The following is a 22,478-nucleotide window of genomic DNA, read 5'->3' on the forward strand; positions in this document are numbered from 1 at the left end:
ACTACGTGACAACAGGTGTGCGGTTTTAAACATGAAGTGAAACATTTACCAGAATCGTGTCACAAATAAATAATTATATTATTTATCTAGATGTATCATAGAAGATGAATGCACAAAGCAAAAATGGCCTGTAATTAATTAATTAATTAATTCTAAATTATGACATTCTAAATCAGTGTTAAAATAAGTGTCAAATAAAAACAAACAAACAAAACAATATAAATAACAAAAATGTATTAAAAAAAAAAAAAGATTTGCAAAGTCATGTTGTGATTTTAAGCATTTGTCAAAGTTCAGATTCAAACTATTAGCTTTAGACTAAAAATCAGACTTGCGTGTGCTTTGAACATTTAGTTTGAATCACTTCTTTCTTTTTTGTTCGTGGTTCTTCCTGTGAATGAATGATTGTTTTGTTCTGCTGTTTTTAACGAAATGTCCCTTTATAGAGCTCCACGCTGTGTCTCCGCCCAGTGCGTGAGTCTGGCCTGGACTGGAAGATAACAGTGGAAACTGGGCAGGGTCTGTGTGCACATGAAACCTGCCTGTGTGTGTGTTTGTCTGTGTGTGTGTAAATGTGTGTGTGTGATCGCTCAGACTACATTCTGTTTTCGCAGAGGCTGTGGCACCGACGCGGAGCTTCTCATTCGGACTCTTCCCCTCCGGATGTTTCTTCTCTCTCACGCATTGTTGCTGAACTTTCCTCGGAGTGTGTGTGTGGACGCTTAGTGAGCCGTGAGGAGGAATGCGACGATCTGGCTTTGTTTCCCCCAGTGTTTCTCCCTCAGATCAGCTGTGAACGTGAGTTACCGTGTCGCTGCTCCCGGACGCTCATTCTCCGCGTACAACCGGCAGCGAACATGCGGCACGATGTGGAGGTGCAGCCCGGTTACCTGTGCTGAGAGCGGAGCGGCGCTGCACGTCGTGCCCGTGCAGAGGCTCCGTGGGTGACCGCCGTGCGTAACGCTGGCTCTCCATGGAGCAGTGCAGGAGGAGTCGGCCAGCAGCTGACACAACCCGCGCTTTAAGACACTGAGAGACACTTTCAAACACTGACAAAATGAGCCAAGAGCACGACGGGATTTCCCTGCCGGTTCCCTCCTTCGGTCCCCGGGAGAGCTTCGGTGGTGAAAGCCGCAGCAGCAGCGGAGGCGGCGGCGGTGGAGGTGTCGTCTTCGGCGGCGGCGGCGGTGTCTCCGGGATCCCCGCTGCAGGGACTTTCTGGCAGGACTCTGGGGTAGCACACAGCGGGGCTCTCAGCCCGACCGCCGTCAGCTGCCCGATGGACGGCGGAGGCTTGCTGTCCACCGGGAAGTCGTGCACAAACAGGCCGGTGACGGTGGCCTATGTGGTGAACGGCGAATGGAGCCAGCAGAGTAACATCGCGGAGAGCATGGCGCTGCAGTGCCTGAAGGACGCCTGCGACACGGCGGGCAGCAAGCTGGCGACGGTGCACTTCGGGAAACTGGATTTTGGAGAAACCTCGGTGCTGGATCGCTTCTATAACGCAGGTGAGCTCAAGTCCCTGAACATGAATGGCCTTTGAAAGCCACGTTCAGCATTAAATCATGGAAATTAGCCTCTTTATTTGGAGTGATGCCACATTTAGTTTCAGGTCTGCATGAACAGACAGATGTCTTATATTTGCAAATAGTGCATCCACGTGCAAAATAACAACGACTGCAAGTGCAAAAACTATAGAATAGATGAGTGACAGCTTATTATCTTTGTACTAAGTGACATTACTCCTCAATGCTGCCAGACTGGATTCTTTGTGTCACATTTCTGCTCACTTGATCTTTGCTCTCCACTATAATGATTAAACTCGATGTTCAATAATTGAATCTTACACAGGGCTGACAGTGCAACATTTATCAAGCAAGAATGCCAAATATGTGTTGATTCCAACTCTTCCTATAGGTTCCCACATAGTTGTGAGGTCAAAAGTCACACCTCACACTGCATCACCTGCTTCTTCTTGCTGTCTGCTGGTTGCTCTGGATTCCTCACACACACACACACACACACACACACACACACACACACACACACACACACACACACACACACACACACACACACACACACACACACACACACACACACACACATAGTTGCCTGCACAGTGCATGTCAAGGCTTGTTATTTCCAGCCTGTAGTTTATACTCCCTGAATATGGGCTGGAACACATTCAGCCACGGAGGATCTGCGGGTTTGTTTCATTTGCTCCACAAATGTGGGGGTTGATTGTTAGATTTTCCCCCACACATAGTTTCCCTCTTCCATTGTGCGCCTCCAGCAGTGCGCCCGGGTGTCACGGGCTGAGGTTGAGCCATGAGGCTGGACTTTCCACTGGAATCTACAAGCAGAGAAACAAACTTGAACCATCTGACTGAGAGCACTTTCCTCCCTCTTACTCTTATGTGTAGTATTTGGCTTTAAATCTTCCTGGAAATGTTCAGTTGCCTAATAAGCATCTAAGCTCTTTCTGGAAAGCCATTCAGGGATGGTGGTCAAATAGAAAGCAGCTGTAATGTAAAGGGCCTGGCCCAGAGTGTTGCACCATCAGCAGCACCAGCCTGTGTTTGCATTTCACTGTCAACATTTGCTCCATAGATCTTTGATATTACAACACACAGATGCTTTACGATCACCAGTTATACTGAGAAATGGAGCTCTTAAACCGTAGCTGCCACTTTTGCTTTGTACACATTGCAAAGGTCTTGTTGGTGTCCTGAGGCAGACAATGCGCATGAATGAGCAGCTACTGGTTAAATGTGAAGTGCTCCTAAGGTGAGAGGTTTGTAAGTGTGTGTTTGTGTGCGTGTGTGTGTGTGTGTGTGTTTGCGTGTAAATACGAGCTGCATACGTGTATATTGGGTTCATTGGATGTATGTTTCTGTATGTACTGTATGTGCATACTTGGTAGTGTGTGTGTGTGTGTGTGTGTGTGTGTGTGTGTGTGTGTGTGTGTGTGTGTGTGTGTGTGTGTGTGTGTGTGTGTGTGTGTGTGTGTGTGTGTTTGTTATGTATACAGATGTGTACAGACTCAGCAGCAAGAGAGTTTTTTCCATTGTGTTCCATCGCACATCATGCACATGTAATGCATATAACAAATTTCTTTAACTATAACTTTTAACACATCTTTATTATAGAGATGATGTATTGATGCATTTTGGATCAGATCAGCACTGACACATTAATAAGAGCACATATCTTGGTGGCCAGGTTGGAGAAACTGTGGTCAAAGTGTCCAGTGTAGATTATGAATGGATGCTGAAGATATTTTTCACAACCTGGCAACCCAAGTTGGTTTACTATTGATCTTTGGAGCATTAATGAATAGATTAACTATTAATATAGTCTAATCTATGGGATGTTGACACTCATGAAGACAAACTTTGATGGAGCTGCAGCTTGAATACAAATGTGTATGATAACGTGTCACGGTGCTAATTAATGGAAAATATACGTTAACAATAATAAACATGGCGTATCAGCTTATGGCGAACACGTTTAAAGCATTCAGAAGAACACGCCAATGACACAGAACACCAAACAGGCTTGTTGGTTGTCAAAACATCCCCGTTATTAGCTGTGCAAACACACACACACACACACACACACAGCCTCTGTCTCTCCCTCTCTCTCTCTCTGTCCTTCCCTCTCTTTGTTTGGCTATGTTCCTCTGAACTACTGTGGAATTTTCTCATAATTCACATGGGAGGTCAGAGTCACTTTCCCAGAAACATGCAGTATCTGTTCAGACACCAGGCACTGCTTCCTCTTCCTGCCTATCAGAGATGGAGACCAGACAACCCCGACTAACTTTACATAATGAATTCCTTGCCATACTTGTGCCCCGCTCTTTGTTTACAACAAAAACTCATGTGCAGACGGTCCAGGCTGATGGTGACATTTTTAGCTCAAGTTGGGCAAGTAACGTCTGGGAAAGATGGGTTTTTCTCATGCTGTTGTTGTTGTTGAGGTTTTTCTGCCTCCTCGTGCGTCATTTTGATTCTCAGGCGGATTCTGTCTGTCCGTCAGTCTCGTTGATCATATGAGGTCACATGTTGTTGACAGACTAGACAACATAAAGCAGATAAACTCCCCCAGCTTCCATCATTAAAGGCAAACAGCCATTAGAATAAGAACCAAAGATGCACTTGATCCATTGTGTTTGTTGTGTGTTGTGACCCCGGCAGGAGGAGTAACCTTTGTTTTGTTTTGTTTAAAGCGGTGGGGAAGGTAAAGGAGCTCCACTGTCCACTAATCAGTGTGAGAAATGAACCCACTCAGTCCACCTGCTGGTCATTTAGCTGTGTCCACTTCAGACGGAACATTCCAGACTCTTTGTTTATCATCAGAATACCTTTCGATAAAACTGTAACAAGGTATCTCATATCTCTATAGGCTATTGACCAAGCCACACACGCACATTCTCGGCATAGACCATAGGGCATGTTTGTTCAGTGTGTGTGTGTGTGTGTGTGTGTGTGTGTGTGTGTGTGTGTGTGTGTGTGTGTGTGTGTGTGTGTGTGTGTGTGTGTGTGTGTGTGTGTGTGTGTGTGTGTGTGTGTGTGTGTGTGTGTGTGTGTGTGTGTGTGTGTGTGTGTGTGTGTGTGTGTGTGTGTGTTGGTGGGTCAGTTGCTGTGTAGGAGCCAGAATATTCACTGTTTTCAATGTTTAGGATTTTAGAAACACAAAGTACAAATCTAGCAAGCGCCGGCATCTATATTTGCCTGTTTTCACTCAATGTGCACAGAGGTGCCTCAGCAAGGCCAGCAGAAGTTGATTTGGTTTTTTTTTGGTAAATTATTAGTAGTTGATTTCTGAAAGTGGAGGAGGGGATTTGTCACATAAAGGTTTGACTGTGTGTATATCAAGTGTGTGTGTGTGTGTGTGGAGCTTAATGTAGGAGTTAGAGGTTATGATTGTGCAACAGGAGTGAGTAATAAGTGTGCAGGGTCCTGAGATGATGTGTCGGGGAAACCCTGAACCTTTTGCTGTGGCACACATGCAGAGGTGGACACTTGGATGCAGATTTGCTCCGTTCCACCTGTGTGTTGGGTCTTGGCTGTGGTATGCAGAGGCTTTAATCTCTCTGGTTGATCATTACTCTGCATTAGTGTGTCATTAAGAGAGCACACAATTGCCTTTTAACCATGCCAGGGCACTTTAGAAACAGCTTTGGCTCAGTCCAGAGTGTTTGCTTACCTCCTCTGCTCGGCTCAAGCAGCTCTACACAGGCGCCACGGTTTACAGCCAGGCCACCTGCGGTCAGAGTTAGTTGTGATATTGGAAGGGCAGGGAATAACACAATATGAAGCCATAGATAACCATAGTTTGGCTCCAAGGTGATGTTCGAGATCTGAGTCACTACATTGTGCCTTGAAGCAGAGAACACACATTTTCACTCCCACAAATCACACCTTTAATTATCTGCAATATGGCAACACAGAGCTGTCACAGTGAGAAAAGTGTTCACAATTCTCTCATTATAAGGAGAAAAATGTGAGAAATATATTTGCTTTCTAACTTTCTCAGAAATAAGAAATATGACGTCAAAGGCAATAAAGCAGCAGTGATTGGATTTGAAATACTGTTAAGATGAGGAGTTCACTTCAATCCAAACAGGACACAGATGTAATGGTGGTGTTGTGGGTGAGGTACAGATATGTCAACACCGCTACGTGTCAGCTGACCCAGTCACTGTTGACAGGATCTAAGGAAGCACCAGCAGCCAGACGGACCCGGCAGGGAGGCCGCAGGTCTTAGATCCCATCAGCCGGCCCTCCGCTAAGTTGTTTATCCTCCCCCCTGTTGACTCTGCATGGCTGACTGCTCTCTTCTGGGGTCAGAGAGCACAAGGTCAAAGGGAATTAGACCACATACTGGGAAAAACAGCTTCAGCCTCAGTCAGGCGCAGTCAGACTACTGTCACTGCCTTCTTTCTCTGGAAGTGACTCAACACTTACTGTCCTTGGAGTTGTGTTAATTCAGTAGCAGTAGTAATAAAGTTTGGAATATAACAAGTGGATCCGGTTTCATTCCCTTGCTGCTGCACTGTTGTGCACGCTGAGGGAAGACAGGATGTGGTCGCTACTTTCTCATTGTACATTTCGTCTTCTTGCGCGCTTCTCTATAGGCATGCAACATTTTGTCACGCATCACAGCACGTATCCAATATCACGAGTGAGCCCAGAATATCAGCGTTATATTCTCGCTAATGTGCAAACACGAGGCGATGATGTAAACGTGTATAAATAACACTCTTTGTCACAACACGTGCATGTTCCCTAATGTTCCATATGCAGTATTTGTACAGCAAATACACTGTTGGTATGGACGCGCCTGACGGCGCCTGAAGTGGGTCTGTGTGTGTGTGTGTGTCGGTACTCGCTGTGCTGAACCTCTGCAGTGTTGTTCAGACACGCATGCCCACCAATCAAAGCTCTGTTTCAGGTGCTTCTTCAGCAGTTCAGCTGAGGTGAACGACCCCCCCCCCCCCCCCCCCCCCCCACACACACACACACGGACACACACAGCTGAAGGCAACAAGGTCACATACATTAATTTACAGCCTCAAGCTTATGATAACAGCATTAGAATAGTAAGTCAGTCATTAAGAAGGACGTGAGGCATGTTAAGGGCAAGTTAGAAGGTCAACCGCTACATGTAGAAATGAGACAGAAACATCACACAATCTGGGATGGCGACATCAGTGAAGTGCACATGAGGTCAGTCAGTACGGTGAAATCTTGATTATTCTGCGATTGATGCAATAAATCGATGTAATTCCTTGAAATCTGCATAAATGAACCTCCGTTTTATCGTAGCATGTAAACGTTGTAATCTCAATGCATCCTATTAACACGTTATGAATGTTCGGTCTTGCCTGAATCGTACTACAGATAGACAAGTGTGTTAACATGCTGCTGCGGAATGAGATCAAATTACTGCTGGCTGTATCAAATCATCCGATCTTTGTAAGCTGGGTGTGTTTGGCACATATTTCTTGCCCGGTCCACACCACATTTTGTGCTGCGAGAACAGCTGTCCTATCAGCTGATGTGACTAAAATGAGGTGGGAACATTGTTTACTTGGCATAAAAACAAACGGCTCCTATTTGGAGGCCCGCAAGCAGGAAGTAAGCGGAATCAGCATGTCGGGGCAGCTCGCACAGCGGCGCCGGGTTTGTCAGCCTCACATGAATTCACATTTGTTCTGGGCTCTCTTCCCCCTCAGGGGCCGCGGCACTGGGGTTTGTGAAATATCTGAGTGTGTGTAAAGCAGCAGCATAGTAGCGCAGGCGTAGGAAGGAGCAGAGTGGTGCAGCTGGCAGGTTGGTCTCATTTCCTGCATCAGGGTGTTTTCAGGGCTCGGTTGTCTCCTTTGAGCACGTTCAGGTCTAAAAATAAAGAGAACGCTAATCTCCATGCTGGGCAGAGCATCTAAGCCACTGAATAACCATTGTCTAGTGTTTCCCATATCGTCCTCTGGGGAAGGGATGTGTGTGTGTGTGTGTGTGTCTGTCTGTGTCTGTGTGTGTGTGCAGACGGAAATGCTCTGCAGAAAGACTTGTTTGGTGCTTTTCTTTCATTCCCAGGGTCATATTTTTGGCAGAACGCCCGACTGTTAAAACTTCAAGGAGCATTTTTGCTTCACACGATGCTGACTCGGATTATTTTGAGATGTTAGTTTACTTTTAGAATCAATTGCTACCATCTATTCAGGTTTACATGCTTTTATTTTCATTCAGGGCTTTAATTTATATCCTATGCTTTGATATGTCAACAACATAGACATCCATTTCTCCTTTCGCTTGCAAATTATGTTTGTAGTCTATAAATGCAAATGTCTTACGTGTTCATATAAACGTGTTACAAACTGTAAGTAAAGCAAACCAATCAGAGGAGAGTGTTTCAGGAGCTGATTTAGGTTTTTGTCTTTGTTATCCAACCTGTGGTGAAGGAGCAAAGCAGCTCAGCTTAGTAAAACTGCATATCGATGAGTATTCACCACCCAGTGATGCTGAAAGCTACAAACACTGCAGTTCCTGTTGTACCAGCAGGTAATGTAGTGAGCAGTGTGTGTGTGTACGTGTGTGTGTGTGTGTGTGTGTATGTAGGAGCAGGTACTTGATACTCAGCAACACATCCTTAGGTAAATAAAAGTGCTTGTCATACACGATTATGCAACAACTACACACAAGCTGGTGTAACCATGGAGACTTAAGCTTTAACGGCTGGAAGTAGTCTAAGTGAACCCGTCGTGGTTTTCCCCCTTGTCACCAGCGGGGGCTCTTGCGTGCGCGGCGAGTGGATTTCCACGGATGAAACAAGCTCACAGTGGAGCTTCTGTCTCCCAGCTCCACTGGAAATCACCATATTTCCCACACTCGCTGCGCTTTCCTCCCCCAAAGAGGAGTGAATAATGTACAAACTCGCTGCCAAATTTCCACGGCAGGAGGTTGTTGTGCGTGTGTGTCTGTGTGTGTGTGTGTGTGTTGTGGCAGCTGCGTGGTGATTAGGCCTCGTCCTTGTGCCACAGGCTGCTGTCAGGTTGAAGTGACATGCAGGATAAACTCTGTGTGCCCAAATTAAAGGGTTTTTCTTTTTTTCTGCTTTTATTCACTGAACGTGTCATTTTTTGTTAAACATTTAAAGTTAATGTGTCTTCACTTCCTCATCCTCTGGTGACCCCTTTTACAAAGCCCCCCCAAAACTGGAGATGAGATCTTTAACCAAACAATGTGGCGAAATCACACAGAATTACATTTTTTGAGGGTTTTACACTGTTCACATCTTGTAAGTCACAGTAACTGTTAAATAAATGAATACCTACGTACAAAGTTGTGCGTAATACTTAAATGTGGTTGTTTACCTCTTGTACAGTAGCTTTTAGGATGCTCAATGGGGCTCGTGCTCATTGTCTCAGCTGTGTTTATGTCTGAAAGCTCTTCTGTGTTCCTCTGTTTACATCTCACACCGGCCCACGCGGATTAAAATCGAATTCTTCCAGTCCAAATGCGCGCGGGGGCCTCTCAGTTTGAGCTCCGGAGCGGGAGAGACTTGGACTGAAATCATCCATATCCTCGCTATGCTGCCATTTTGATTCCCGCCACGACTGAGCCACCGAGCGCCTCTCCGACCGACGGCGGTACAATGCAGGAGCTATAGAGATGCTCCGTCTGCCCATTTCTCCCCCCCCCCCCCCCCCCCCCCCCCCCCTTAGCTCACGCTGCGTCTCAAAGCCCAACAGCGTGAGAGAATATTGAGTTTTTCTCCTCCTCTGCTGTGAGTGGTAGGCGAGGGAATCAATTTAGGTTTTGGTCAACAGTAGCAGCTCCAGCCGTAGGAGGTGTAGCAGATTATCAGAGCATCACTTTGCCTGCTTCTGTCTTGTTTTGATCCAATCTGCCTTGGTCGAGCTGTGAATGGTACGAATTTAGCCTCATTCAAGCTGGTTAGTTTGACTGCAGTGATAGTTGAGTGTTTTAAAAGGCGGGCAGCACCTTTAAGAGGGTTACAGGATGTGTTGAGGCTTTTGACTCCGGGTTTTTGTCAATATTTAGCTGGCAGGCGTCCTATTAAATTGGCAAGCAGTGCCAGCATCTTGAATGCTGTCCATTAGCCTTCAAGCTAAGGTCGATTTCAAACCCTAGAAAGACTGTTTGCTCTGGCCCAGGAATCCCAGAATGAGATGTTCCATTCACAGCATTTACTCTCGGTTCATGTTGGTTTCATATTCTATCAAAATATATCGACAAAATCCAAGTGAATAAGCACAGTCAAGACGCATGCATTGGTCAGAAATGTCTGCGGCGGCTGGACGCAAGCCAACATTTGGGCCATTCGCAGAGCAAAGCTTTGCTAGCAGAAAACTGAATTTGACTGGTTTAAAAGGCCACATATTGCTTCACATAATAATAATAATAATAATAGAATTAATAATGATACATAGTAATTGAGCATAGCATAGCTTAGTGCTGGGTCAGGTGTCATCTTTGCATTTGCGACTTTGCAGACATTGGTTATGGTCATTTGAACCAATAACATTTTAAAATTGAATTGTTGATTATCAGTCAACCTCACTCGATCAGCCTCACTTCTTCAGACAAACCGCCACAGAGTGTGACCCAGACCAACCAAGACCACTTCCTGAGGTGAGGGGGTCGGTGTGGTTGTTCTGGTCTGCACCCAAAGGTGATTTCTGCATTCAGACCTGCTCAAAGGAGGAAATAGATTGAACTGAGCTAAACCGCATAGATACAAAAAACAACATTTACATTTAGATGAGGCACTGATGAAGTTAGTTTGCTCAGTCATATGACACGGTGACATGGTTGCTTAGCAGCAAGTACGGTGACCTCACATCAAGAAAGTCATACATGAAAAATCTGCTACTGCATTTCTGTGTGGACATTCGAATAGACAACGTATCATCAACCAAAACACTAAGATTAACATCCGAAGAAGATAAATTATGAATAAAAGATAGAAGATAAAAGATGTAGCTCCTCTCCAGCTTTACAGTTCTGACTCATTCCTTGTAGTCAAACTGTCGTCAGCTTTACAAGCCTCTTTACAAGTCTAGATTTGTGTTCTTGGTTTCCTGTTGTAGTATTATACCATCATTTAATATGACAGCACACACTCCACCCTGATGAAATCAATGTCAGCACTACTCAAGTGTCTCTCAGGGGCTTTAACCGCTCTTGTGTCTATAGCCCATTTGCTCACACATGTATGAAGTTCCCCCTGTATCGCCGGCCCACCCTGTGACGGCAACCTCGGACTAAAATAAAGCAGGTGAGGTTTCTGAGCAGAGTGCCGCACCAACACCACACCCATGTCGTCAGCTTCCACTCCAGAAACGCTGAGACAGTTCTTGTGACATGCAGCTGATTTCTATCACGCCGTTGACTTTTAATGGCCTGTTTGCATTAAAAGAGGCTTGTTTAGATGTGATATCGATGAGGCCTCCTGCCAGCAGAGAAACCAGACGAGCTCATCTTTTATTCATCGGACCAACCTGCGCTGTCAGGAGGGGATGTTGACATTCAGGCCCCACTTACACCTTCCCTTAACATGGCTTCTCATTATCCCCATGGGTTATCTGAATGACAAGGTCACACGGTAATGAAAGGTGAACGCTGGCTGATCTGCCCCAACCGCATATGTAATGCATTCCGATCAGATTTCCGTCAAAAGGAGCCTTCAGGGGTACACATTAATGTGATTACATCGCTCTTTAGTCTTCCAGGCTCCGATTGCTCCTTATTCATAAAGTTGCTTGAATGGGATATGCCCCTGGAACAACAACACTGACCGCCCAAGTCGTCATTTTGGGTCAAATCATGGACTTTAATATCATAAAGGTCCACCTACTGAGATCCGATTCCGATCTGATCTAGGCAGCATCCTAGATAATGAAGATGCACGTCAATGCAAGAACCCGTCATCCGCTGCCATTGTACAGATAACTTATCCAGTTACCAAGGCTGCATTTCAGTACAAGGTGAGGAAGATTGAGCAAGCACAGAGATGTTAGGTTTGTCTGTATAAAAAAGGCCTGGTGTGCCAAATATTTGACCTCTCAAAATTCCTTAAAGTCTAATGAAACAGGCAAATTTCTTAAGCAGAAGCTACCCAGCTGTGGTTCACTCCTGCCAAGCAACGTTCAGTGATGTGACATTATCATCGGTATGCGTCACCGATGAGACGGAACAATGGTTGTTAAAGAGAGATTAGTCCTGAGTGTGTATTAAAGTGGACTTTGCTCTCCGCTCCATAAGTCACACGGTGTAACAAGGCTTGTTATTACAATGTGAGGATGGCGGCTGCTCATGTCGAGAACAAAAACCTCCTCATTCTGCATCACCGCGCTGAGACCCCCAGAGCCCCACATCCTGTCTCCGGCTTCCTTGGGTGTGATTAAAATGTGAGGCTGGTTTCCAAAGCTTGTGTGTGTGTGTGTGTATGTGTGTGTGTGTGTGTGGGGTAGGGAGTTTTGATGAGACCCTTTAAAGACAGTGACATGTTCCTCCTTCTCGGTTAAATTTGCATGAGCTGATACGGAGGGCGAGGAGCGAAACCCTCATCACCAGCCACAGCACATCGCAGCTGAAAGCAGCAGCTGGTGATGGATCCTCTCTGCAGCTCTGCTCCAGCCTCACAGCCTCTTCACTAAATAATTCACTGTTTTGGTCTTAATAGAGCATTTGAAACATTCGACTTTTCAAATCAAAATATCCAAGGGTTATGTTGGAAGGTCTGATCACGTCCATCTTATCAGCTGCACCTACACCAGCCCAGAAACAAACATGTCGTTTTATTGAGTGCTGTTGTGTAATACAGTATATAGCAGGAAGAGGAAGGAATAACAGGAAGTATGTGTTTGAACATTCAAAGTTCGAATCAAAGAGCAAGAGATACATTTTTACAGAATGAAAATAATACAATTCAGGGCAGATTATTTTTGATTTATTGCAATATTTAGTATTCTTGATATTTTCAATTAAATTGCTATAAATAACAAGGAATAATTTGTTATTGCCATATGATGGACCTTAATATTTGCCTATAATAAATCACATGATGTCAAATACAATGATATACCCGCCTGCATCTCACTGCTCTGAATAAACTGCAGTATAAAACACAAATCTAAAGCAATCAGAAACATCAAACCTCCAGTGCCGCCTGGGACTCATCCGGCTCTGCTTCGCTCAGGATCCATCAAACACGCATGTGTCTACAAGTGTTCATGTCGCCCCAGTGACTTCAGAAGACCCATAAGCGTCCACCAGCGCTGCCTGGTTTGGAATGAATCATTAATGGGGCGACGAACTGTGCTCTCATGGCCACTTCACTGTGTTTGTTGATGCAGAGGTGAAGAGTTGGAAGTGGAATGCAATATCAGGGTGCATGTGTTATCGCTAGAGTGGAGCCACTGTTATTGCTGTTATTGTTATCAGCAGCCACAAACACACGTTAGAGCCCCGCCCATAACGCCAACAGGGTTATTCTGAGTTGATATATAGTAGTAGTCTATGTTTAACACCACATATCCATCATAATGAGCCCTAAATCACAGCGTACTCTTAATTCTGGGCTGTTCAGACTCTGTAGGGTTGCGGTTGTGGTTTATTTCAGCAGTAGTCTGTTATGTGAGCAGGATTGGAGGGATTAAAGCTGCGAGCTCACTGTGCCGCTGACAGAAGGGGAGGGAGGCTGCCGTGAATGACACTTGGCAACATTAATGCCTGTGGACCTGTTGATCCAGATCATGTGGTCTGGAGTCCAGCTGGAGTGGGCCAATGATGTGTGGAGCATATATTCATGACCAGTGGCGCCAGTGTGATCGAGTCAAACAAGTTCAAGCTCTTCCACATAAGTCTTTTATTGATCTTTGACACTAAGATTATGCAAAATCAGCCGTTTCCTTGCAGGAGTGTTTGCCACATCAGGAAGGTACACGGGTTCTAACTCCCTAACAGGGGGGTGTGTGGGCGTGGTGGGAACCGAACCAGTGACTCTGCCAAGGGTGTGTGTTCCACTGTGCCCACGGGGAGCAAAAGTAACACTCTGTACCTTCTTGTGCCCATCAGACATCGCCGTGGTGGAGATGACAGACGCGTACCGCCAGCCGTCACTCTTCTATCACCTGGGAGTGCGAGAGAGCTTCAGCATGGCCAACAACATCATCCTGTACTGCGACACCAACTCCGACTCCCTCCAGTCCCTGCAGGTAAGCCGTTGTGGCGCCCTGACAGAAGCCAGACCGCTGTGTTCTTCACCACTTCTCAACTGAGCGGACACAAGAGCGGTGATTGAAGGCTATATTTAGTGGAGAGGGGCGGGGGTCCTTGGATTGACAGCACTGTAATTTGGTGGCAGCACAACCTAAATGCTGTAATGATTTGATGGTTAGATGGTGAAAAAAGGGACACAAGCCGAAATTAAAGCAGGAGAAGCTCGGATAGAACAAATCCCACTAATAACTGTTAGTTAGTTTTTTTTAGTTATTCCCGACTATTCCAGAATTTCCTTGCCTTTTATATGAAATTCCAAACTATTTTGGCGACATCGTGACTTTCCAACTTTTCCAATTGTCACTTTCTCCAGACTTGTACCTGTGTATGTTTTGGGATTTCCCAAATTTGAGTCTTTCCCAACTCACTCGATTATTCCCAAGTATTTATCTCTTCCTGCCTTTACTCATCAATGTCGAACTAATGGGATACAACATTTGGCTTCAACAGCATGACAGAGTCGATACAGGTCAAGATGTAATCCACACTATTTAAACCGCTGCTGTGTGTGTGCTTGTGCGTGTCTGCTGGAGGAGGAACACTGGACTCTTTGAAGGAGTGTGTGTGTGTGTGTGTGTGTGTGTAGTTTGTGGCGTCTCCTGCCAGCTCCCACAGCCTATAGTGGCCTCACTGTACAGCCGCGTCTTTGTCTCCGCCACAGATGAAATGCAGGAATGAAGACACGCATACAAGTCACGACACAAGAACCTGATTCACATTCCCAGATCTGCTTTTCCTGCCCCAGCGTTTTTTCCCTGCTGTAGTAAACACAGTGGGACCACAGAGGAGTTTTCCCTCCTTGTGGTCGCCCGTGACAACCAGCTGCTCCCAACCCACCACTGGAACACGGCTGGTCTTCAAGTGGTTTTCTCTGATTTCAGTTTTTCCTTTCAGATAAATCAACTCCGTATTTAGTTGAAATGTCATCTCAAGTTTCCCGTCTCCAAGGTGACATCTTCAATTTGCAATTTATTTAGTTTGAACAGCAGTAAAATCACAAAAACTGATTAAATTTATAATGACGGCAACAGAGAAATCAGCAGATACTCACTTTGGAGAAAGTATAAAAACTGCTATTCTTACTTGATAAATGATGAATAATAATAACTTTGTGGTCAATCGATTCTTTCACTCGCCCGATCAATCAGTCTGCTATTGATCCACCCTCCAATCGATCAGCAAAAGCTCAGCGTGTCTGATTTACTCCAGTTACATGATTTGTTCAAGTACGTCGTTAGTTGGATCACACGCCTGAGTTTTGTCTGCTTTTATTTTTAGTTTGACTCCGAAGTTCACGCCAGCATCAATATGACAAACTCACACTAATGTGCTATTGATGCTCTGCAAACACATTGACTTCCTGGTTTGTTCAGGCAGATAACGATGTGAGGCAGCGTTTATGGGTCTTGATAGTTGTGTGTCGTCTGCATAAGCATAGTAAAGAATAACCGACACACACAAACACACACACACAATAGGGACGGCTTTAGTTTTCAGCCACCTGTCATTACTCACTAAATTGATTGACAGCTCCCTTCATTATGTTGACTGATACGACAGCCACTTAAAATGTGATGTTATTCCTGTTTACTGGTTTCTGCAGCTCAATGAAGTGAGTTTAACTTCATTTTCAATTATGATGCAGTAAGAATTACACAATATTTGCACCGATGTGAATGAACTCCTTACTTACAAGGAATGAAGCAACATTGGGCCTTATAAGATGCTGTGTGTGTGTGTGTGTGTGTGTGTGTGTGTGTGTGTGTCTGTACTCCTAATGACATGTTACAGCCTCAAGTATTGCACAGTGTTCTGGTGGTGGGTGTTGTATTATTCTGTTCAGAATCTGTTTCCCCACCCAGAACAAGGACATCATGCATCTCTAAGTGTGTGTTTCTCTTCCCCTCTCTTCCTGCAGGAGATCATTTGCCAGAAGAACACTGTAAGTACACAGAGGAGCCTCTTCTTTCTCTCCCTGTCTATGCCTTCACACATTGCTCACCCGTTGCTCACACACATCACACATATTCTCCGGTGCAGAGAATATGCTTCTTACAACCTGCAGGGAACACAGTGTCCGGCACCTTATGTTTCCCAACGCGCGTCAGAGAGGAACCAGCCTCTGCAGGTGATTGAGGTGGAAAACGTGGAGACGACAACGTTTTTCTCTGTACACATATAAATGTACAGATTTTTCCGAGGTTGTCTGTAATTTAAGTGGTAGCAGTGTAGAGTGAGTGCATGGGTGCACCGCCTCCACACACACACACACACACACACACACACACAGAAAATTTGACTTGCAAAGAGCGCAGCATTCAAATGAAGCGCTGCCTTTAATGTCTCTCTTCTGACGCAAGTCCCACTGGCTACAATTGACTTTCATTCGCCCTCTAAGATCGCTCAGATATAAATATGACTTTTAACCAAATGATTGCCAAGTTGGGTTGTTTCTTTCACACTTTGGAAGCCGGAGTTGATGCAGCTCGAGGCCAGAGGCAGAGGTGTCACTGTTACAGCATCAGAATAGACAGAATATGATTCAGGCTGTCACCACTGATCCATTAAACGTGAAAGGAACGATTGAATTACGCATAATCGAATTTGTGGCAAATGCAAAGACGCAGCGCTTTGGCAAGATCATATCAATATCAAACTCACAGTATTAGCATGATTTATTAAAGTTGTTATTAGATGGGATTGGGTGTTTGTAGCTTCTGATGCATGATGTTGGTGTCCAGGTCTGGTTCAGAACTGAGGGTGAAGTGAGGCGTTGTCCTCCTGCAGGACTCTTACCTCTGACTCTGCACCGTGTGAGCACAGCTGATTATCACTCTGGTGTTATCAGAGAACAGACTGAAGGATCTCAGTGATAAGCACTTGCCGGCTTTGTTGTCTCCTTCCTGCTTTTAACCGTCCTGTGCACTTAGACATCCCTCTGTCTCTGACACACTGAGCTTTTGATCATATTTTACATTTTCCATCCTTTTGATGTCTAATATACGCATTCACAAACATGACTTTCAACCACGGTTACATTTAGTCTCCATAACAAATGAAAGTTACCTTATCTAGTCGTCACACAGACAGATTTAATCACAAACCAGCAAACAGGAACTGAGTTAAAATACCATATTATGATGAAATAGCTCTGTAACTTCCCTCCTGCATTGTTTGAAATGCTTGCAAATTCTCTGAAACGTTCCAACCATTACTGCAAGAGCAATCAACCTCATTCAGTCTGAGGTGCAGAAGAGCTGCATCAGCCAAACAACCCACTACCTTTTGTGGCAAATCATCCATTCATGCAAATCCGCTTTATGGCTGTTGCACGAGCACGTCGTTTCCTCTCATGCTGCAGCAAATGCACGTCTAACTTCCCTGTGCATTAAGCCACTGCGTTGGGCGGCTTCTTCCTCAGTGGGTAAATGAAGGCAGGAGGTGTAAGTTAGTGTAAATCAATCCAGCAAGGAGGGATTTGAGCACAACGGCGCTTCAGATCACCAACATTAATTGTTCGGTTTATCAATATTTCTGTGATATCTTGTGTGGACGGTGTGTGTCTGCTGCACTCTGTGGCTTTAAGTGCTCCAAGCGTCTGTCTGAAAGAGCAAACACACAGATGGAGGGACGGCGAGGGGCCGAGCACGCCCGCCGTGACTCACCTATTGAGTTACTGGCTCAGTCTCTCGCCTGGCGTTGGCTCGTCCCTCCTGCAGCAGTGTCTCCCCCCGTCTGCACGCAGCCCTGTCCCCTGCGAGACAGAGCGAGTCGCCACCGTGCAAACACGCATCAGGCCTGTGAAAACAAAGCCGTCACGTGATCCCGCCGACGGCATGAATCACACAGAGGAGCCTAAATATAGCCTCAGTCCGGATTTTGTAACCTGTTTTGCAGGCTGACACACGGGTCAGTGGTTTATCGCTGAAGGATATGTGCCGCCACTGTAGCTACTGATGATGTCATGAACCACAGCTGCACAGGAGGAAGTAGTTATCTGCCAGTGGCTTTCTTGAGTTCAGTTCAGTTCATCTCCCTTTCACTTCCTTTTGACTGTTGCAGCGACCAAAGGATGAGACACAACAGAATAATGAAGCGGTCAGGATGCAGCTGCTCTCTCTCTCTCTCTCTCTCTGTCTACACTCTAATCTCGACCATTTCTCCACCATATCAGACTTGGCTTCCTTGCTTCTGTCCCTAAACGCCTCATGCACTTATGTCAGCAATGTCACGGTGTCTTCACGACAGACGGTGAAGATGGAGAACACGTGAAACCAACGACAAATGAGGTCGCCGCAGGGAAATCGCCTGCATGTCACAACCAAATATGGAGAATTAGAGCCAAGTTACAGATCAAACTAACCACCGTCACTAAACCGTGCAGATACAGACGGCGGCAAGAAACACTATTGTCTGCACTGCGGCCGCATGTCATAACTGTCACGGCCGCTAAAGAAGGGAAATGACTCTGACTTCCTTCAGACGGCCCGTTTCATGTTTTACTTGAATCACCAGCGAGGGGCAGTTAGTGACGTCATTGGTGTTGGGTGATTGCTCTCTTCTTATTGTCTCCTACTGTATAGTCCTGTTCCCTATACAGTAGAATCGTAGTCAAATTGAATCACCTCAGACTCAAAGGCCATTAAAGGTGATGTACTTTGCTTAAATCTGTACAAAACTACATCTAAATCTTTATCTCTCCTGTGGACAGACGTGCTCAGCCAACTACACCTTCATCCCCTACATGGTGACGCCCCATAACAAGGTGTACTGCTGTGAGAGCAGCCTGATGAAGGGGCTGACGGAGCTGATGCAGCCCAGCTTCGAGATGCTGCTGGGGCCCATCTGCATGCCGCTGCTGGACCGCTTCGTCCAGCTGCTGAAGGTGTCGCAGGCCAACTCCCAGTAAGTACAGCCAGACACGCTGGAACAACGGAGACGAGGACAGTTAGAGGATGAGGAAGCAAAACCCTGAGGTTAAAAATGGATTTCCTGGCAGTATGAGGTCATTGCGACATCTTTCACCAGAATTTGCTGTTTTATTTTGAAGGGTCGTGCACAAGCTATGAATCTCAGCGGTTGCCAAGCATAAACAGGTTTTTGTTGGCTTTTGTTGTAATACTCCACAATTTATTCCCTGGAATGAATTATTTGATGAATGACTCAAAAGATTCAGTGTTGGGATGGGTGAACCTGTTAGATACCAGTATTGATCTAGATCCAGGGGCCAGAACAGGGATATGTAAACGTGGCAAGATAGGGTTTTGTCTTTTTGTTTTCTATTTGGATATTTGTATCTTAAAGAAATAACTAATTTAAAGATTAATCACATTTATGGCTTTTCAGTCGTTGAAATTTGGCCTGGATCAGATCTTAATGTGTGTGGTTCAGTAACAAAAAGGTCAAAACATGCAACACCTCCTGCAGTAACATGCCCCGGCCACTGGTGGCGCTGTTCTGTGTCTACTGTTCAATCGGCGCTTATCGATGCTCCTCTGGTTGCCGCGGTGATTTCAGAACAGTCGAGTCAGTAAGTCAGAATTGAATCTAAGAAAACCCTTGAACTCCCCGTGAAGCTTTCGTCTCCTGGCGACCGTCAAACACAGGCCGAGTGTTCTCAGTGGCATCTGCATACACATACTGTCTATCATGTGAGGTGGCTATTTATAAGAACCAACCATGTGCAGGTGGAGTTGTGTTCTGCCTGCCGGCACTGACACTTGACGCCGTGCTCATTTTGTAATTGTTCGTTTGACATTCGGACCTATTTATTGGTGTATTACATTGACACCGGCCTATCCGTGAAAATTGGATGTGGGATTGCTCGCGAATGTGTGTGTCTCACTGCCAACATGATGGAGCTTTCATATCGGGCTCATTTAATTATAAGGCTCTTCATCACTTGAGTCTCATGGGACTTTACAGAGATTGAGCGCATCCGTTTGAAGTGATGCATTACTCAACCGATACTTGACAGGGAAGTGAAAGAGCGAGGCGGAGGGATGGAGAGAGGCCAGCGTACCAGGAAAGGAAGTCGCCTCTGACCAAATCAGACAGATCGCATATCAGCCAACGTGTGAAGGGCCGGCCGGCCTCTGCATGTTTGTTTGTTTGTCTTTCAGTGTCACAGCTTCTAGATTTATATGTTCGCACACTGATTACTGAAATCCCTAAACCAGTTTTTCCGAACCACACTCATTCAATTCCAAACTGCATAGGAGGGAATAGGACTGCAGAGATGGAAGTCAGGCAGTGTCTTGCATTTTCCACCTGTAACTAAATACGTTACATTACATTCCTGCCTTAAAATCACAAATATCTTTACTACAAAAATACACACATTGGGTTAAGCCTTGTGTTGGCACAGGGTTCAACTTTACCGCAGTTATGGCTTTGAAATGCTGCCATCCTCTTGACTTTGATGACCTTTAACACGACTGAAACGAGGGAAAACTTGCACAACTATGTCAAATGATCAAAGAAAAGAGAGAGGAGAAAGAGAGATAGAGAGAAGGAAGGAAGGTTGTATTATCACTACTATTGTTGTTGAACTTTATACATAGACCCTGAGGTAGAGTACAAGTGGATTGGGGTTGCAATGATGTCATAGGGTACATACAGATCTTACAGGATGATGTCAAACAGCAATGTAGGCTAGTACAAATCGCATCATGTGAAACAAAGTGTGTGAATTGTATTGTCCCTTTTTTCCATTAGAATCTGTTTTTCTCTCAAAAATAATCAGATTTTCACTTAGACTTGATTGATTTGGCATTTGTGGCTTCATTCGTTTGATATTGGTCTGGGTCTGAAGAAGCCTGGCGACAGTCTCATTCTGTTTGTGTCCTTGATCCTGCAGCCAGTACTTCCGTGAGACCATTCTGAATGAGATCCGTAAAGCCCGGGAGCTGTACACCGGCATGGAGCTCGCCGCCGAGCTGGGACGGATCCAACAGCGTCTGGACAACGTGGAGTGCCTTTCAGTCGACATCGTCATCAACCTGCTGCTGACCTACAGGGACATTCAGGTACGATCAGCAACCACAGTCAGAAAGTCCATGGGAAGGATTGGCTCCATGGATTGGCTCCATGGGAAGGATTGGCTCCTGTCATTTCTTTTTGAGCCACAGTCGAGGTCCGTTTGTGCTATGAACACATCGAGGAGCTTCCCGTCTCAGTGATTTTCTCACTGGTGGTGTTTGGGTCGTACAACTTCTCTATTCTTATCAGTTACTTCCTGTAACATCTTCAAATTCAACACGTTTCCGCCCGCAGTGCTAAAGGGTTGATGCCCTCCTCTCTGCAGCTGCAACATCACCATTTCAGCCCAAACAGGTTCTAGTTTAAAGCCCTGGGTGATATTTGGCGAAAGGTGAAAGGTGTAAGTGTGTGTGTGGGTAGTTCAGAGCCAGTAGGAATCGCTGTATACAACCTCCACAAAATGGCAGGACGGCCTGTGGAGAGCTACGGGCTTTAGGGCAGCTTCCGGGTCTCCTCGTCTTCATTCCGCCGCTTACAAGGAGAGTTTCCGCTCCGGTATTTCGGCTCTGTAAAGGCACTCGGCACAGACAGACACACACACATCTGCACACATCTGCCCACTCACCACGGGCAGCGCTCGTCCTCATGAATCATGCATGAGAACAACAAGCACTGAGGACCGGTTGAATTATTCAGCATGAGTGACGAGTAGATAGCAAGTATGTGAGCAGGACCAACAGAACTGTGATGAAGGAGCTTGTGATTGAAGAGTTTGTTGTTTGTTTGTAACACAGCGGAGTCTGAGAATGAATAATAGGAACATGACACGGATCATTCAGTAAACCGCCGTGTAAACAGATAAGAGTGCAAATATGCCAGGAGCTCATCGCCGTCTTCCCTCCGTATCCTGCAGGATTACGAGTCCATTGTGAAGCTGGTGGAGACGCTGGAGAAGCTCCCGACCTTTGACCCCGTGGCCCATCCACATGTGAAGTTCCATTACGCCTTTGCACTGAATCGGTAAGAAGGCAAACATATGAGGTCATCACTTATTGCGTGTTTGTACTCTTATCTCACTGTTATTGCAAACTTGTCTCTCGCCATCACACACCAACACACACACACACATGCAAATATGTCCAGATACTGAGTTGACATTTTAACGGCAGGCGTCAATAGAATTGTGATTAGTTCACATTCACAGTTTTAGTTTGTCTTTCTCTGAGCTGTGTAATTATATTTTAAATCACGCAGTGCAATTTCCTGACCTTGATTGCATTAAAATGAATAAATTCCAAACATTTACTCGTTCCCCCACCTCAAAGATCTGCTGCTGCTTTTGCCGCATTTGTGCTTTTTTTATTCACCATTGTTCAGACAGAGAAAGCTTTCAGACATGAACTTTCTGCACTCTCAAGCTAAAGTCATCTGCTTGAAAAAGAAGAAAACTCACCAGATTTTGGCTGTGAGGAGGTTTTTTGGAAGCATGTTAGCAGCTGTTGTGGCTGCAGACAGATGTGCAACCCGGGAGGTTTCTGCCGCCGCCTGCTTCTCACCGGCTGCTTCTCTTGTAAACTTCCTGCGGTTTCTGGTGCTGCGTCTGCCTCCTGAAAGCAATAAAGCGCTGCTGTTCTGTAATTTGGCAGCAATTGCGCAATGTTTCCACGGAGACCCCGGCGG

General features: G+C 45.5%; 1 protein-coding gene across 1 annotated transcript in view; it reads left to right on the plus strand.

The window, feature by feature from the left end:
• The first annotated feature begins 517 nt into the window (after window positions 1-517).
• map3k5 (mitogen-activated protein kinase kinase kinase 5) overlaps window positions 518-22,478 on the plus strand; it is a 46,149-nt gene continuing 24,188 nt past the window's right edge. Inside the window, exons 1-6 of the mRNA XM_076167101.1 lie at window positions 518-1,508; window positions 13,614-13,753; window positions 15,736-15,759; window positions 18,529-18,722; window positions 20,677-20,845; window positions 21,712-21,818. Of these exons, the coding sequence (XP_076023216.1) occupies window positions 1,058-1,508; window positions 13,614-13,753; window positions 15,736-15,759; window positions 18,529-18,722; window positions 20,677-20,845; window positions 21,712-21,818 (1,085 nt within the window). The 5' untranslated portion in view covers window positions 518-1,057. The remainder of the gene's footprint in view (window positions 1,509-13,613; window positions 13,754-15,735; window positions 15,760-18,528; window positions 18,723-20,676; window positions 20,846-21,711; window positions 21,819-22,478) is intronic.

Source organism: Genypterus blacodes, unplaced genomic scaffold, assembly GCF_046128005.1.
Source record: "Genypterus blacodes isolate CSIRO-AG114 ecotype Tasmania unplaced genomic scaffold, CSIRO-AGI_Gbla_v1 ptg000013l_1, whole genome shotgun sequence".
NCBI lineage: Eukaryota > Metazoa > Chordata > Actinopteri > Ophidiiformes > Ophidiidae > Genypterus > Genypterus blacodes.